This window comes from Malurus melanocephalus, unplaced genomic scaffold (genome assembly GCF_030028575.1).
Source record: "Malurus melanocephalus ecotype Western Australia unplaced genomic scaffold, MMel_1.1 scaffold_71, whole genome shotgun sequence".
In the NCBI taxonomy this organism is placed as follows: Eukaryota; Metazoa; Chordata; class Aves; order Passeriformes; family Maluridae; genus Malurus; species Malurus melanocephalus.
The window spans coordinates 821,157-838,899 of NW_026623303.1; the positions used below are offsets into that span (position 1 = coordinate 821,157).

Below are 17,743 nucleotides of genomic sequence, written 5' to 3' on the forward strand. Positions count from 1 at the left end.
CGGCCCGCGATATCTGACTCTTGTGAAATTTGTGTTCACGCATCGCGGGGCAGTTGCGAGCGCTGCTCTCTCTGTAACAAAAGCAGAGGTGTGCGTTTAAACTGATGACATGGATACGTAGGCAGAGGGAAAAGGATTATACGGGAAGAGAGCTGCCGAGGGAATACCTGGGCTGTACAGGTAAGTTCAGTGAACAGACCAGMATTAACACTGACCACTGCACTGGCACGACCCACTTTTCCTATCGCTGAAATAGCTTTTCTTTCTTTGCAAACGCTAAGGTATTTGCTGCCCAAAATAAGCGTTTTTCAATGCCTGCTAGCCAGCAGTCAGTGATGCTCCACACTTAAAKGTTTCTTAATTTACATCACTACAGATCCTCTCTTAAAGGCATTGTCCCCTTGAAAAGGAAAAGGAGCAATCTGTATTCTGCGAACTGTTCAGAGCTGAGATCAATTCCTGTCTTTAAACTGCAGCCAACTGCCTTCCTCCCAAGTTTGCTAGAAAAAGGCCATGTCGACACCTATAAAACGTGAGGGCTTCCAATTCCTGCACCCATGAAATCAATGCCTCTCACACACCTAGAACCATGTGTAAAGCACAAAAGGAAAGAGCATCACATAGCAACAATCCTATCACGTCAAGGAGTGGACTGCCTGGGGAGAATTTGCACCTTGTTAATGTCTAGCAGAGATATTAAAATGATTGCCAAAGAAATAATGAATGTACTGAAGTTTACTGTACCTAAAACCACAGGAAGATGTTCTTGCTCAATTATTTTTCTAAATGAGACCTTAAAAACGTTAATGCTCCTGAGTGAAAAACATCACTATCCCTTTCATATAATTTCCTTCAGCTTTAAGGAAGCTTTAATTCAAGAAAGAAATCAGTGTGTTTAGATAAAGTGGTAGCTCACATTATACCCATTTTTTGTTTTATTTTATCTCTTTTTAAGTAGAGATTAAAAACATGCCCTGTCAGCAGTGACAGCTGGTCACCAGCTGATACTTTACATGCAAGATTCTTGCTTTGTTCAGTTGACTTTATAACCTACTAGTACAACTTTTCGTTTAGCAGCCAAAGCCATAGAAAGCAAGACAAGGGGAAAGCACATTTGTCTGCATTAAAAACTCATAATTTCCTTCTGCAAAGTTCCAACATCACCACACAGTGGATCGATAACATGGTGCAATCTTTTCATGGGAGGTTGTGCCAGTTTTCTTTTTAAAATCTGCCTTCTGATATCCTAAGTGTTCATTTGGCACCATTGTGGGTTTTAACAGCTAAATCACTAATAATTCACCTTCAGGGGAGAGAATTTTGGCCACAATAAAGTGCCCAAACTATTCCCTCTCTTGTCAAAACATCAGACAAACTGCAGAGAGCCTGGCTGGGGCTGCCTTAAGAGTCTGCAATCAGGAGCTGCTGAGGACTGCAGATGACTCCTCTGTCTGCCGTGGGTCCCAGCATACACTGTCCAAGGAAGCAGCACAATCAGAGCAAAACTGAAGGGCAGGATGGGAAAAGGGCAACAGGTAATGATGGCACAGAATAGAGGAACAACCAGTTTCATGGTTTTCCTCCAAACTCTGAGGCAGAATTGAGGATTCCCACATCTAAACCCTCACCTGTGACTTTGCAGCAAGTACCTGCTCAGCATCAAGGTAATGATGCAAAGCCTTTAAAGCAGCTGCTGAAGTCCTACTGCCAAGCAGCTRCCTTGACCTTTTGCAATGAAAAGGAATGAAAACAAGCCATGCAGAGCTCTGTGTCACAGCCCTGGGATGGTTCATTTGAAAAAGAATAAAACAGCATAAATAATGGGAAGCTTACAGCAGCAATCCATGTTACATCGGTTAGTGTGGTTTTCAGAGCAATTCAGATAGTTACAACACCATGGCACTGAGCAGTTCAAAAATAAAATATGTGAACATTTAACCTTGTTCAGCTCATCACTGTGTGTTTACATCAAAAGATAGCTGTTCAATAGCTGCAGACTTTCCAAGCAATCTCTGGAGCCTGGCAGCAAGTCATAAGAACTTCTCTGGTTGTCACCAGGGAAACCATGGATCTGTTCTGCATGTGGTCAGCCTTCCAGGGATGAGGCTGTTTCTAGGCACCATCATAGGAAAAGAYATCTCAAGTCTAATTTCCTTAGCTTGATACTGCATTCCTGGTGCATATGAGAGGATAGGTTCCTYGCTCTGTGGAGGTTCTGATGCTACGGTGAGTTCAGTTGGCAAAAGCGCTGTCAGGTTTTCTAAAGCTTTGAGTTCAAACACATGTTTTCATTTGATCTGGGTTATATGATTTAAACCTGATCAAATCTAACACCTGAAGCAAAAATTTAAAAATAGATGAGATGTTCTCTCCTTTGGTAGATATCTGGGGAAAGTAGAAAAGTTCAATAAAGTGAACCAGTTTAAATATTAGTTTAAAATTTTGTCAATTGCAAGTCTTTTTTGAAACTCAATCACTTCCGAGTTCAATCAAAATATTTCTGAAAATGGTAACAATAATGTTAACATTTCCAGTGATAGAATGGCAAATTAATTTTTAATTAAATTATAAATAATCAACATCACTGTTAAAAGGAAACAGAAGAAAGGTGCTAGTTTTAGAGTAAAAAAGAAATATTTCTGTGATAACAGAAGATCAAAGATAGGATGGTCTAATTAAAATATAAAATGCTTCATGAATATCAAAGTTTACCTACAGCTCTGACAGACATTGTCAGGTAATATTACAGGCACCTTAATTCTTCTAGAATCATCTTTGCCTCCACTAGCTCCCAACCTTATATTTTTTCACATCCTGCATAGGAAATCAAATGAAAAGCTGGGAACTGAACCTGCTTTTACTGTCAGAGCTCCTCCAAAGAGAGTTTAAAAGTTTTGCTGATGGCATATCTGTCTGTTGGCAAAATGAGCAAGTCAAGCCTGAATGAAAAGTAGTTGTATTAGAGCTAGTTAAAAAACAAACTTTAATCATTAATTCTGTCCTTATTTTCTGTCTTTTCCTTTTCTAGAAGCTTCATCAGGTACAGAGGAGCCTTCTGTATAACAGAAGTGTTACACAACAGAAGGCTGAATTCTTGATTAACAGCAGTTCCTTCCACTTGAACTGCAACTATTTAAGCAAAGTAATAAAACAAAAAGAAAAGTMAATAATCAAATTGTGCCTCTGTTTCAGATGGATACACTACTGATGATATTGAATTTTACTGGAATGGAGGAGAGTCGGCAGTAACAGGAGTTAATAACATCGAACTCCCACAATTTTCTATTGTGGATTACAAGATGGTGTCAAAGAGAGTGGAATTTACAACAGGTAAGTATCAGCAAGTAAAAAAAGTTGTCCCCTCTTCCTCCAACCCAGAAATATCAGTGCCTACCTTTTATAAGCCAGTAGTCATTATATGACTTCTTTCTTTCAGGAGCATATCCTCGATTATCACTTAGCTTCCGGCTTAAAAGAAACATTGGATACTTCATTTTGCAAACCTACATGCCTTCCACACTGATCACGATCCTGTCGTGGGTGTCTTTTTGGATCAATTACGATGCCTCTGCAGCCAGAGTTGCTCTAGGTAACGTCTTCTCAAAGTGACTGAACTACATAGACACGTGCTGCCTTTGGCACCAAATCCATCCTGGCACCAATTATCCATAATCCATAATCCATACAGTGGCACCAATTAATGATGGCAGCATCATTAACTGTGATCTTACACAGGCAGCACAGGGCTTTGGTTGTCAGGAAGGCAGGCAGGGGTGACTTTGCCTACATCTGAAGCTCTTGTTCCGCAGTTAGGTTGGGATCCTGACTGACTTCCAGAGTTCATAAGGGTCTTTGGATCTGGCCAAAAGTATCTTGCTCCCAAACTGGAGCATGAAAGTCCAATTCAGCTATGTAAGGGTGTCGACACTGTGCTGCATGAACAATCCCTGCTGATGTTAAAAAGGATCCTCTCAGGCCGGGTCTGTGACTGGAATGAATACACAAGATCCTACTGACACYAGTGGAGATACACCAGCTTACACCAAATAAGTCTGTTTTACCTTTCCCATACCATGTTCCTTCCTACAATTTTGCATAAAAATTAAGATCTTCTGCCACTATCTGTGCTTTAAGGCATATTTGTTTTTCTACTCTAATGCCAGAAAGCCACTTTGTCCCACTTCTATTTTGTYCCATCTCTCTGCAAATTAAACTTCTTACACCTGTGCCTAGAGCTGTTATCTACATGTGTTAATGACCTGTGATTAAAGCAGACTAAAAATAATTTCATCCAGCTAAAAGAAAAAAACACATATGAGAAGAAGAATCATTCCATGGATAACACAATGAGATAGAAATGCTTTACTTGCAAGCACCCAGTTAACAGGAAGGGTTGTTTTGGTACAAGCAGATTTATCACTTTCTCTTCATCAAAGACAATCACCTTATGAAAAGGCTTCACTTTCTCCTTTCAATCATCCGTTTTCAAACAAGAGTTAGATATTTATTCCACATCCCCACAGCAGTGCAAGTCACCCCATGCAGTCAAGCAGAGCGGCTGCTGTAAATAAAGAGAGAAGCATTTTCTCACAGAGAAAGAACAGCAATCAAGTCTTTGCTCTCCAGGTGAGCTCACACCACATTCCCTAGCAGTTATTGCAAAAATTAAGGCAAGATGTTCCARCCTGGCCTGGGCCACTGAAGGTTATTTCATTCACCCTCTGTTGCATGAAAAGCTAAGGAAGGTGCCATCAGCAGATTTGCAAAGATATCTTCCTTTCCAGTTATACAAAATGCATTCCCTTGCCTTAAGGATCTGATCACATAATTAATCCATCTGCATGAGAAGAGCAGTGCTGCCATGATGCCTTTCATGCTCAAATCCCCTTCCTTGTCATATTAGTCAATGTCTATTTGTTCCTTTCTCAGGAATCACAACTGTGCTGACCATGACCACCATCAGTACCCACCTCAGGGAGACCTTGCCGAAGATTCCCTATGTCAAGGCAATAGATATTTACCTGATGGGATGCTTTGTGTTTGTGTTCCTGGCTTTGCTGGAATATGCCTTTGTAAACTACATATTCTTTGGGAAAGGACCTCAGCGTCAAAAAAAGACAGCAGGCAGGGCAGGACACGGTACAGGCGAGAGGAGCAGACTGGACACAAATAGAGTCCAGGTAAAATGTTCGAGCTGTCTTTTCAAACATTATTTTCACTGTGACAGTGTTCATGTATATGAACAGGTTTAACACATGCAGAAATGAAAAAACATTTAAGATTGCCTGGAGAAAAATTGTACTTTAAGGAGATTACAGCAGCGTATGGTCTGTTCCATCTTCAGCTGAAAACATAGTAATRAAATACAGAAAATACAAATGAATATTCAGGACACACATTTCTTTGCAGCAGAGAAGAAGTACAGGGGGTACAAGGAAGTTAAATATTTACTACGTCAACTGTGTATTTTTTTTGCTTTAGAAGGTGGTATAGAATAAAAGTTTATAATAAAGCTCCTCTTTGCACACAGAAACTTCACCACGAATAAAAAGCAAAGACAGGCTCTGTTACTTCAGTGAGCCCTGAATGACACCTGTAGCACTGAGCCTTGAAGAACCTTGAGGAGCACAAGGATTCTGCTGCTAGGTTATAACAGCTTTCATAGATGTCAGGATTTTTCCCTAGCTAAATTCAGGCACACCACAACTATTCCCTCCTAAAAAAAAAAAAAAAAAAAAAAAAAAAAAAAAGGCAGAAAAACTTCAGGAAGTAATACCGTGGACATATGCACTTGCAAATGTTCATAAACCTATTTCTCTTTTTCCAAATTTTTTCAGAAATAAACCCTTTGAAGCCTCAGGTGTATTTGGCCCAGTCTGACTCAGAGGAAAATACATATCCTAATGAGCCAAAAATTTTCTTCCTTCCTCTGCTTTTCTTACAATATATTACATCCAAGTATTAATGAGATCTTGTCCAGGCTGTCCTATAAAGCTCTGTACTGTTGTGGACTGAGGGGATAACATTTGGACAAAATTGTATTCAAGCTTTCTGCTCAGTCTGAAGAATGAGACCGATACATAAAACTATAACAAATAAGACTTTATCTTGATAGGTGGCTACAATGTCACATACACACCAGGAAGTGTATTTCAGAAACTCTGTGGTATTTTATTAATTCTAGAGCTGTGTGTCTTTTATTAATTCTAGAGCTGTGTCTAATTCTAGAGTGGTGGTGTGTCCCACCACTGCAGCTGTGCATCATTAAAAAAGCCATCATACCCTCAGTCTCAGTCAACTCATGAGCCCATTAAGATTTCTGACTTACATTTGCCTTCTGTCCCATTGTGTAGGAGATGCTTTATTACAGTGAGGGCACAAATTCAGTTCAGGCAACCAACTAGCAGTCTCCAAGATCCCATAAAGAACAGATTTCCACAGAGCAGAGGAGATGAGCCACCCCAGTGCGGATTGTTGTGCATAGACACTGTCTGTCTGTTTCTATGGAAAAGAAGGAAAGGGGAAAAACAAAATAACCCACTACCAGCTACCTCAGCAGCTCCTGAGAAAAGCCAGCCTAGGTGAGAAGCTGCACAGCAAGGATTCACCATGAAGAGGCAATCAAGACTTCTTCAGAGGTCAGCCTTGGCTACAATGTGCGCCAGTGCACTGAACTGAGTAAAGGATAAGAGTGCAGGTAAGTCCTTTTCCTACATATTTGGAGAGTTTGTTTAACTTTAAAAATGCCGTGTCTCATACCTAAAAGCTTTTGTCTAAATGTTATGCAGCAAAGAGTACACTGGGATTGGTGCTCAGAATGAGATGGAAAGTTTTTAAAGCACCACATGCACACRCCAGCATTTTTCTGTTAGAAAAAGGAAGTCACACATGCTTTGTACCAGGATTTGTAAGTGCTCACACTTCAGAAAGCTATTCCATTCTGAGACTGAGAGTGCTTGAAGTCAACAGACTGCTTTTTGCCTGTACAGTGCAGGTTTGTGATCTTAAATACATATATAYGTATACATACACATAAACACATATGTGTGAATGGGTATCGGTGAATTTTGTATCCCACACATGGATGTGGGAGGTTGTGAACATTAATTTTACTCAGCACAGAAATGCTGATGTCCAACAGTTGTATTTCTGTCTTTGGCAGGAAGAATGCACATGACTGSAGCAGTGGGACGCAGTGAGGTTATGTGACCCCCACTGAAACAGCTCTCATGCCGTCTCCTTCATGTTTTGAGGTTTTTTACTGGTGTTATGATGCCTGCACTAGAGCAGGGGAAAGTTTTCTTGGAGCTTAAAAATGTACAGCTGTAAGTATTTATAGCTATAGGATATTTTTTCCCTTTTACTCTTGACCCGCAGCACTTATCCATACAGGGCCCTGTAACTAATAGAAGATGTGTAACAGTGCTTCATCTCTTTGTGCCAGGTGAAGATATCGATCATTCCTGTCTGACATACAGCTCCGAAGACAAAAAGAGCTCAAATTCCTTCACCAGATAACACCAGCTTAGATGTGTGAGCAACACTCAGCAAACTGACCACAATATTAACARTATAGAGAAGACCCAATGAAAAATGAAACTCAGCTGCTGTGTGGTTGTTCCTTGCTCAGCAGTCTGAAGAAGGTGAAAATAAAGTCTCTCCAGTTTGACAATTTATGAWTTTTTTATTTTTAATATACAAAACATATTAATTTGTAGTAAACAATCTTTTGTTTCTCTGAATAAAGCATAAAGACTGTTTATATGTCCTTGTTCATTTGTCGAAGCCAGATGTCGCTGAAAACTCCACCATAATAATGGATAAATAGGACAAACCACCCAGCAAGAGAATATTTAGATAGTCCATGCACGCAATTGCTTCTGTTTCCCCAGATAATTATAGTGTCAATAGTMATTAAACAGAAGATATCTCTTAAGTATGAGAAAAAGGTAGGCTCTAATCATAAKGTGACTGGGAAAGGGGCTGAGGCATCAAAAGATTCATTAATGACAGCACAAGGCAAGTGATAGACCATCTCCCCAATTTTACTCAGCATCACACTTTCCTTTCAAACACTAAACACTTGGGACAGCAAGTCAGAGACCAGCCACAGGCTCCAAGGAAAACATACAATTTTCCAACCAAGTGGCTACTGAAAGGAGAAAAAGAAGGGAAGCACATAACCACACAACTCTCTTACCCTTCAAGAAAATTTTCTTGTGAATTACTGTAGCCCTGCTCACCATAAGCTGTTTCTCTGCAGATCAGATTTTGGTAACACTACTGCATTTGTTCCAATAAGACAGCTTGTTTGAGTAACATGGCCCTGAGTTAAGAGGAAAAGACAATGGGTTTGTATTGAGATAAAACAGAAGTTCTTACCTTTTACCTCTCAACAGTTAAAGAAAAAAACATAGGTAGACAAGAATTCATTCCAGACAGCATTTAATGTTTGAGACCCATTCTCTGTCAAGAAATGCCAACATGCTCTTTTCCTAGAGCTGACTACTTTTTATGTGGTCAGCACAAGGGTTTGGGTTGTTTTATTACTTTAACTATTTTACACTTACAATACATTTGATGATCCTAAGCATGAAACTCATTTTCTAAGTGTCATGTGAAAAAAAGGAAGTTTCTTGACCCTTAGTGTAGGGCATTCATTCAACCCTGGTTTGAATCAGCATCCTGTTAGGGGGACCCTTCTCTGCTCTGGCCTGCTGGATCAGAGGGTGCTTTGACTGACTTCTTCAGGGACAGACACACATGGACAGAGCCTAAGGGAGACCCCTCAGCAGGTCTTCCAGGTTTATGACCCCTTAATGGGTTTTCCTCTTTATTTGAGCTGCTGCCAGCAGCTGCCAGGACTCGCACAGTCTCATAAAAGATTATGGAATATCACTGTTAACAAAAAATTGTAACAGGTTAAGGTTCAAGGATTGCCAGTGATAGTATCTGACTGCAAAAACGTTTAAAGCAATACACAGAGAAGCTCTAATCCCCAATGAGAGTATTCAGCACACACAGAGTGATTGTTTCCCAGGTTCAGCCCATCAACTGATGTCAGTAGTTACAATAGAATCTTCCCTAACTTTTCCCCATTCTCAACTTGTTTGTATTCTATTTCCTTATGTTCAGGTGGAACTTGAGTGACTCTACAMATACATACCTTTGTACTGATGGATGTAAAATTCTCTTGCTTCTCTCTTAAAGATASAGTCAACAGAATGTACAGCACATGCCTAGTGAAGGGTGTCATACCTTGGATGGAGGTGTAAGTTGCTATTACCATTAGGTTATGATGAAGCACATTCATCTGAGAACTATTTCACCAGAGTTGCTGGCTCAAGAGCAGGAGATCAGCTGCACAAGTTTTAATACTTTGGAGTGAACTTCAAAATATACTGAAAGGATTTTAAATTATGCGGGAAACTGCACAGAGAACTTGACCAGGTACATAAGAACATCTTTTATACTTCCATGAGCTAATTTAGTCAAGATCAGYGTGAGGCTCTTTGCTCTGAATTGCAAAGACTGCAATTCAAACATCAAATTGCTTCATGACRTATACAAATCATGTTGCCTAAAATGGTTTCAATTTAATTCATTTTAAAAATAACAGGTTCATTCAGAACACTTAGAGCAAGTATTCAGACACTGCTTGGCTCATAATAAATTGTCAGGATGTATTAGTTAAAGTAAGAWCCCTGTGAATCACTTCAGATTGTACGCAGTTACGAGCTGTCTTCCCAAAAGAAAAGTCATAATAACTGCTTAATGACACTTGCATTATTGTTACTATTATTATAACACTAAAGTCAATTAGCTTACACATCATGTAATCAAAGACACCTCAAATAGCTATTTCATAAAACTGGGAAGAAAAGATTGACCTGTCAAAACGTCTGAGAATTTTTAAAAATCTCTTTTTACACAGAGACCAGTCTGAGATCACTGTTTTTTTCCACAGAAAGAATGGCACATTTTCAGAGTTAATGAATAGTCCTGTAGTTGTGGCAGTCCTCTGGAGAGTAGGAAATCCTAGCTTAAATCTTCCCTCTTCTTAAATTTGAAGACTTGACCTAAAAATTATGAACTACGTAGCYGGTATCTCAAGCAAACATTTGAAACACCATCGTGATTTGTGACAAGCTGGCCTTTCTAACCCAGAATGTGAGCTTTTCCCACAAAAACAGTGATGGGGACTGGGGTGTTCCCACTGAATGCTCATTTCAGCACATACAGAATCAATTTCTAAACCAGACCAGTGCATTTGCTATCTATGATGACTAATTACTTCGCTTACAAGACTTTTTCACCCCATGGTTCTCTTGAATGGCTTTTGTACAAGCAGTCCCTTCACTGTTTGCTTTCAGTTAGTAAGTTCATTGTCTGGCACAGTGTGAATATGCTGGCAGTTATGATGTAAAGATTTCTCCTGGGGATGGGAAGGAACACCTTCCACATTGCCAGGTGGGACTGAAACTTCCTTTGGTCCCAACTTTCCTTTGCAGCARCCCACAGAGACTGGGTTTTCCTGTGTGTTTCCTGTGGAATTTTTTCTTGAACATACTTCAAATCTGCTGTAGATTATTATATCATGTCCTAGCTCTGCTATGTCTTACTAAAAATATAAAGCTCAGAGTGTAAACAAAGCATTGCATAATAACTGTGCTTCACAAGATTAGATATTGCCTCTAATTAATATCTTGTTCCCTGATACAAAGTCATACACAGACACAGTCTAGTTTGTCATAAATTTGGGATAGGTCCAATACCACAGTTTACCAAAAACAACATTAATATTCAAGCCTCGAGGTGAAGACCTTGAAGTTTCATTTAAGAAACCTGTGTTCTGATGTGTGTTTCCCTCACATGGATGTTCAAGTATCTGTGAATTTGAAATATCTAGAAAGTCTTCATGAAGAAGTCAGAAGTCAGCCTGGAAAAAAGCAAAACAACTTTTCCTAGGAGATTTTACTACAAACATGTAGAAAACTAAAGATCTGTGAAAAGGTAAACACTTTGTAGCAATGCAGCAATTCCTGGTTAATTGCATTCATGCATAAGAATGACAATTATATGAAAACATTTTATCTATACCTATGTTTGTGCCAGTCATGTAGGTTCTGGTTAAAGTTTTCAGTTCTTTGCTTAGGTACTTAAAACAGTGTTATGAYTAACAGCACAAATAAAGTGACAAACATGTTTGAAACAATTGCCTCTGGTACCAGCACATGAAAAGGCAACTGAATATAAGGTTTCACTGAATAAAATAGATTATTCTATACACACATGAACAAGTTAATGGTATGCTATGATTTCCATCTCTGTAATATAGTAATTACCCAAAATCAATTCTCATCACGAGTATTTTGGAATCACTGATGGAGTACACGTGCATCTACGTGCTCTTCTATGATTAACCCATTGTTACAAAACCTTTAGAAACTGATCCACACTAAAACAGTCAAAAACTGTTTAAAATGGGCAAAGACAGAACATTTTCTTTTTGCCTTAAATACGTGAAAGCTTCAGGTGCCCAGTCACCAGACTTCAAAAATCAATATTTCATAAAGGCCATGATCTAAGTGGATAAAATTAGATAATACTTACTTCAGACATGACTGTGATTGCAGCCCCAGGAGCACCTCGGCATGAGAGCCACAAGGTCCATCTGGGAAACACCTTGGGCTGCCTGAGGAACTTGTCTAATCCACATTCCTTCCTTGACACAGGTTGACCCCCATGGAAACATGCTTCTCAGACCCCTTGAAATACGAAATGCCATGGGCAGCTCAGATGTGTTCACCAGCCCCCGTGACCCCCGGGCCACCGTGTCACCATATGACAGTGCCACCCTGCAGTACCGAAGAGCCACTTCCAGCAGAGACCTCTACACCAGGAGTGCTCTGGACAGGCACAGGCTCCATCAAAAAGGACACTTACGAAGGAGAGCATCCCAGGTCAAAATCAAAATCCCTGATTTGACTGATGTTAACCTGATAGACAAGTGGTCCAGAATGGTCTTTCCCATCATGTTCATTCTTTTCAATGTTGTTTATTGGCTGTATTATGTCCACTAATTTATGCAATAAARTTAACCCAGACTAAGATAATTAGACTTGTTTCTTTTCCTTCTTCATTTTGTTAACTCTAAAGAACTGAAGTAGCTATAACATTCCATGTTCAATGTAAAATACACAGCCATGGAACACTTCTAGGTTTAAACTTTTAAAAAACCCAACAACCCAACCCAAATCCAGGCTCGCAACATTTACATCAGAATAGTACAGATTGGCTTCTAAGGAGTATCTTGAGAAAAAAACACTCTGCCTTGATTTTTACAAAGTTGATGCATGACCTTTCTGTACCCAATTTAATTTCATTTAAGTGGAATAAAAATTAGTCCCACTGTATTTCTTATCAGATAYTGGCAGCTCACAGCAGCATCTTGCAAACAACACAGTTGTATCTAGTACTATCTATGTCACTGTTTTTCACCATTTAGTGCGTAACCTAAAGAAATTACAGTTTAAAGGATTATAATTATTGTACCATGCTTCATTTCAAACTTAATAGTTATACTGGGAAGTATTTCTATGCTGTTTGTGAGAAGTATGACTCAAGGAGAAGTTAAATCACATTTTCAGRGGCAGAGATTTTCAAAAGAAAGAAAGGGTAGCAGAGAAAACTCCCACTGGGTTTCCAAGCAAGGAATCAACTGATTTGTTCCCAATAGAATTTTATTCCCACCAAGTAGAAAAGAGGTTATTTATGAGAACAATTGTGCCATAAGTAGTTTTGTTATAAAAAGTAGAAAACAAACGTCTGTTCGTTCCTTGAAGCAACTCTGAGGGATACCCCAGGCCAAGATTTTTCTTGATGCATAGGTCTCCTGTGGCTGGTAATTGCAACATTCTCCCAAAAGTTGGTAGATGTCTGCGAAGAGATCTGAGGAAATTCCTGCACATAGTTTCCTTAAGAATTCTTTATTCCACTGAGGCCCAGGAGATGCAGCAGAGCCTTATGGCACACTGGAGACACTGGGTGCACTCCTGAGTTGCCTTTTTTTACCTGGCTGCCCATTGCTGGACATAACTCCAGCCGAGGAGACACATGCAGGGCTGGCAACGTCCATGCAACCGAGAAGAAGCATGTCATCCTCTTCTGTCTATATTAAATCCATTTCCTTTCTCTATTGCCAATTGCACCCTAGCAGCGCTGACACTGTGTTGCCTGACACAGCATTCTATTGCAACTATTATCAGCTATTTTTTTTTTTTTAATATTGAAAGTGTTTCATACTTTTAGGAGAGTCAGGATATACAAGCCAACAGAGTCTATGTATGTCATCACTGGAAGCTGGTACAGCAAGAAACATTGGTCAAGATACGAACAAAGAAGTGATGTGGAAAACTTCTTCAGCAGTTCCTCATTGTCTGGCAGTAGGGTCAGCTGATGACCTTATTGCCAACATTGTAATCTCTTTAATCAGAATATTATAATTAATGATGCCCTCCTACATGTTACAGCTTATCATATTGTGCAGGACCTGAACCTTCTCACAGACCAGGAGCTGCTGCCCCTTCCCTTTGTTTTCAAACAGGCTTCTGCAGAAAGAGTCTGGACTCATGGGATCGCCAAGCAAGAAAGGGAATAGGTTTCATTTACTCACTACAGGAATTGTAAGSCTGCAAACCAGGCATGTGACATTGCTAATCCAAGGGGGTCTTTAAACTGCCAGGTTGTCTGTGGGCTCCAAAGTCCCAGTCTCATCCCAAGATCACTGGAGCACAAGGATAGCCTCCTCAGATGTCTTCTACTTGCTGCTACAGCCTTTAACCTCCAGTCTACTAAAGAGCTGCACAATTTCACAAGATCAGTCAGCCACTGGGTACAACTTGAGGTGATTCGGGACAAATATTAACTCAGTCAAATGACTCTTCTGAATAGGCTACGTGTGCCTACCCCCACCCTGTAACAACTCCAAGTACTTCTTAAACAAGAATCCCACATGGGACATATTGATTAAGTTCTGAGTCATATTTAAGCAATGTTTATATCAGAGAAACTAACATTATTTTGATATTGTAAAATAAAGAAYGCAGAGACCATAAGGAAGTCTTGCCAACTGAACATCCTATAACTGCAGAAAATAAGCCCAGGAGGGGCTATAGCAGTAGGACTATATGTTCTGTCCATTTCTAGACACATATCCTATTAAACAGCTTTGAATTTAAACTGGCACCAGATTTTACTAAGTCCATGAGCCATTGCATTTGCCTGCTTTTTGGTTATACACAAAAATTAATTCAAAGGAACTAATACATTCTGCAGATTTGTGGTGTAAAATACAACAACCATCAATGGCCCATGTTTTTGCATTACCTGATTTCCCAAAGATATTCACAGACAGACCACAGGTCAATAATTAAGCTCAGCTAATCCATGGAGAAGAGATATTACAACAACTCCTTACAGTTGCAGTGAACATTTTGAAAGAGCCAACATCCAACATGACACCAAAACAAGACTTTAGATTTAAAAAAAAAAAAAAATCTTTGATTACAAGACCAAGTTACTGGTTTTCAGCACTTTTTCTTGTAGGCGCCTAACATCTGCAAACATATATTTTTCTGGTTTAAGGTTCAGCTAGATACCTCTGGCACAGATGACAAGCACATGGACTAAAAGCAGTTATATCATACAGTTCCACGCAAAAACAAAAARGTATGGAGCAGAGTATTAACAAAACAAGAGAAGTGCAAATGCAAAACTCCTTAAGAACAGCACGTTCCAAAACAGGAGGGTCTCCCCTTCTGCCCCAAGAGACATTCAGCATGTGCCACTGATCCAAATCCCAGCCCTGCAGCCCGTTTTGAGCAGCACACACCAAGGCCTGACTGCATCAAGAGCTGGAAGCCACAATCTTGGAGCAGGGAACAGCTGCCAGCTCTCAGTGCAAAGCTGGGCAGCAGGGACTAATAACCCCACCACATAGAGAGGCAAGAGCACTAACTGCAGGAACAGCTACTTCTAGACACAAAAGCAGAAGAAAACATTTCTCGYCTGAGAGCAATAGCTTGGCAGCAAGGAAAAGCCAGTGGTTATTAGTGGCATGGGATGGCAAAATGAGTCTGTTTATGGGTTACCCAAGTACATTGCCATCTGGAGCTAGAAATTAGGGAGTTCAAAAGAAACACAATCTCTTCYCATCCAATAGGTTGCAGTAATTTGGCTGGCTTTAAGCAATGAAGGTGAATAATGCTGAAATGCTAAGTTCCCTCACTGCTGTACTTCAGTAGTTTCCCTGCCCTTAGGAACTGTGTTTCAAGATCAGCATAGAAATGTTCCTATTGCTAATTAGGTTTCAGCCAAACTCCCATACAGTTTGTGCAGCTCATGCAATTTCTGCTGGAAGTCATTTTGGGCTCTGTTTCCCAAGGCATTGAGTTTCTACTGTCCCTGAGYGTGTAAATTTGTGTCCCAACAATATTTGAATCCATTGATAATTTCAACCAAAAGATAACAGTAAGGATCTACGAGATATTGCATTCCAACAAAGCAGCAAGCTTAGCAGGGGACAAAGATCACATTAATTCACCCCTCTTATCTGACAGAAAGAAAGCTTGATGATCCCCAACCTTATTAGACAAAAAGATAGTCTTTTCAATGAAACAGGAGTATTTTTGACAACATTACATTGCTTTATGCCACCACTGAACAGCACAGAGGTTGCTATTTTAGAATATCTGCTAGTTCACCTTGTTCACCCTTACAAGAAATGCTCCATCCCTTTGTACTGCAAGTGGGGGATTCTTTGATTTAAATCATGAGGAAAGTCACCCAGGGCCCAGGGGCTGTGTTCCACCAGCTTTTGGTGTTTGCCATCACCAATTCTGACTATTCCCRTGAATTTTCACATACTGAGGATGCATTGCTAACATGTCCTTGGGAGTATTATTAAAAAAAAATGGGCTGGATTTATAGCTGTGATGTAAAAAAATACTTTAAAAATTGTTTCTTATTACAAAGTATAACCCCGCAAATCTGTGATTATACATGTTGCTTCCCCATGGGTATTCAACMATTTTGCAGCCCAAGGAAGGTAGGAGATCTCACAAGAATATTGAATTTCAGCCTGTGTTGATGCTGTAATGTATATACACAGGGTGAAAAAATGAAGGGACAAATAAAAGATCTGGCATTTCTTAAAGGAAGACCAGGTGACTTTGGTCTATTTACTGTCTTGGAGTGCGGGGTTAACTCTAAGTAAGTTGTTTGCTCCTTGGTATGTATTTCTCAATTATTTTGTAAGYAATCTTGAGTCTCCAAGAATTATAAAAACATCACTTCTTGTCTCATGCTGGTACCAGTCTAAGAAATGGCCTGGTGCTCACTCTTTTACAACTTTTTTTTTCAAAATCCAATTGCATTTGAGTATCAATACCAATGAGGACCTAAAATAATTACATGGCAGCAGAAGCACATCATATCTCTAGAGATGTTTTCTCATAAATTCTTTTTAACTCATCCCTCGTTCTCTGTACCCGCACAGTCACATGCAAAAGTATAAAATCAATCACACTGCCAAGAATGTTCATAAAGACAGTTTCCTTTAGCAGATGATGCACTTTGGTGAGAGCATCAGCCATCTGTGAACACACCAGTTTCATTGTTCCCATCTCTGAAACGTCATTGGCTGTTTTGATCTGGCTGACGACATATTACCCGATTTTTTTTTTAGATTTTCAGAGGAAACTTTTAATGTTGTATACTGGAGCACACATTTCTGAAACAAAGCTGACAAATCATCTTTTCAAGAAAGAGCTGAGTGAGACTTTGGCATAGGTAAAGCATTCAGGATTGTGTTTTACAAAGGAAGTTAATAGCAGTTCTCATTAGATMATCCAATGTAAAATGGGAGCTCTGGCTCCCATTTAAATCAATATCAACAGAAATATGGCAGATCTGAAACCTCTGCATTCCCCCAAAAGTAGAATATTCTTTTAGTGTAGCCATAAAAAAAAAAAAAAAAAATGTATATGATGCTAGGACTCCTTCCCCAGATAGTCCATCATCAAAGCAGTCTCTGTACCTGTAGGAGGTCCTAGTTAGAGAAATCTCCACACCTTCCAGCGCCTTTCATTATTATTGGCTGACTAACCCAATGCTTTCAAATAGTCTGAGCCTACTCCYTATGGGACTCTGCACACAGAATGAAAGAATGAATCTTTGTGACATTTGCCTCATTTTTTAGGTTTTGGTAGGAGTCTTTTGATCTTTCTGGAGAGGTCTTGAAGAAAGTATGAGCTATAATTTTGCAGAGGAAAGAGTAGTATACCACCAAATGTAATTCAGGTTGATTTAAAGAGGTAAAAAAAAATATGGACTACCTTGATGCACTTATGAAAGCATTCTTTAGTACCAGAAGAGAAAAAATCCCTTTACTCCTGATACTGCATTATAAATATTAATTCACAATTCAAAATTATAGCAAAATGTGCATAGTTCAGGACAGGGTGTTACTGGTTCTTAAAGCCACCTTTCAGATGCAAGCATAATTTTGTCTCAACGTTTTCCCATCAGAAAGGCTTGCCTCAGAACTCAGAGATGTTCTACAGGCTTATTTAGATCTTTTAAAAAAACAGCTTCTTGGCATRTATAATTGCTTTGTTGCAAAAGCAGTTTTATTACAATAGTCAATTCCATACTGACAGTTTGCTGTTCACATGCAGTTCTG

At 39.5% G+C, this 17,743-nt stretch overlaps 1 protein-coding gene and 1 long non-coding RNA gene across 2 annotated transcripts in view; both read left to right on the plus strand.

Moving 5' to 3' along the window:
- GABRB1 (gamma-aminobutyric acid type A receptor subunit beta1) overlaps nucleotides 1-12,100 on the plus strand; it is a 115,877-nt gene extending 103,777 nt beyond the window's left edge. The window contains exons 6-9 of the mRNA XM_057366746.1: nucleotides 3,193-3,330; nucleotides 3,437-3,589; nucleotides 4,930-5,180; nucleotides 11,736-12,100. Coding sequence (XP_057222729.1) covers nucleotides 3,193-3,330; nucleotides 3,437-3,589; nucleotides 4,930-5,180; nucleotides 11,736-12,083 — 890 coding nt within the window. The 3' untranslated portion in view covers nucleotides 12,084-12,100. The remainder of the gene's footprint in view (nucleotides 1-3,192; nucleotides 3,331-3,436; nucleotides 3,590-4,929; nucleotides 5,181-11,735) is intronic.
- LOC130573920 (uncharacterized) lies at nucleotides 6,404-7,685 on the plus strand. Its single transcript, XR_008965369.1, has 3 exons — nucleotides 6,404-6,697; nucleotides 7,163-7,325; nucleotides 7,445-7,685. It is a non-coding gene; the product is annotated as an uncharacterized LOC130573920 (long non-coding RNA).
- Nucleotides 12,101-17,743: the final 5,643 nt, after the last annotated feature.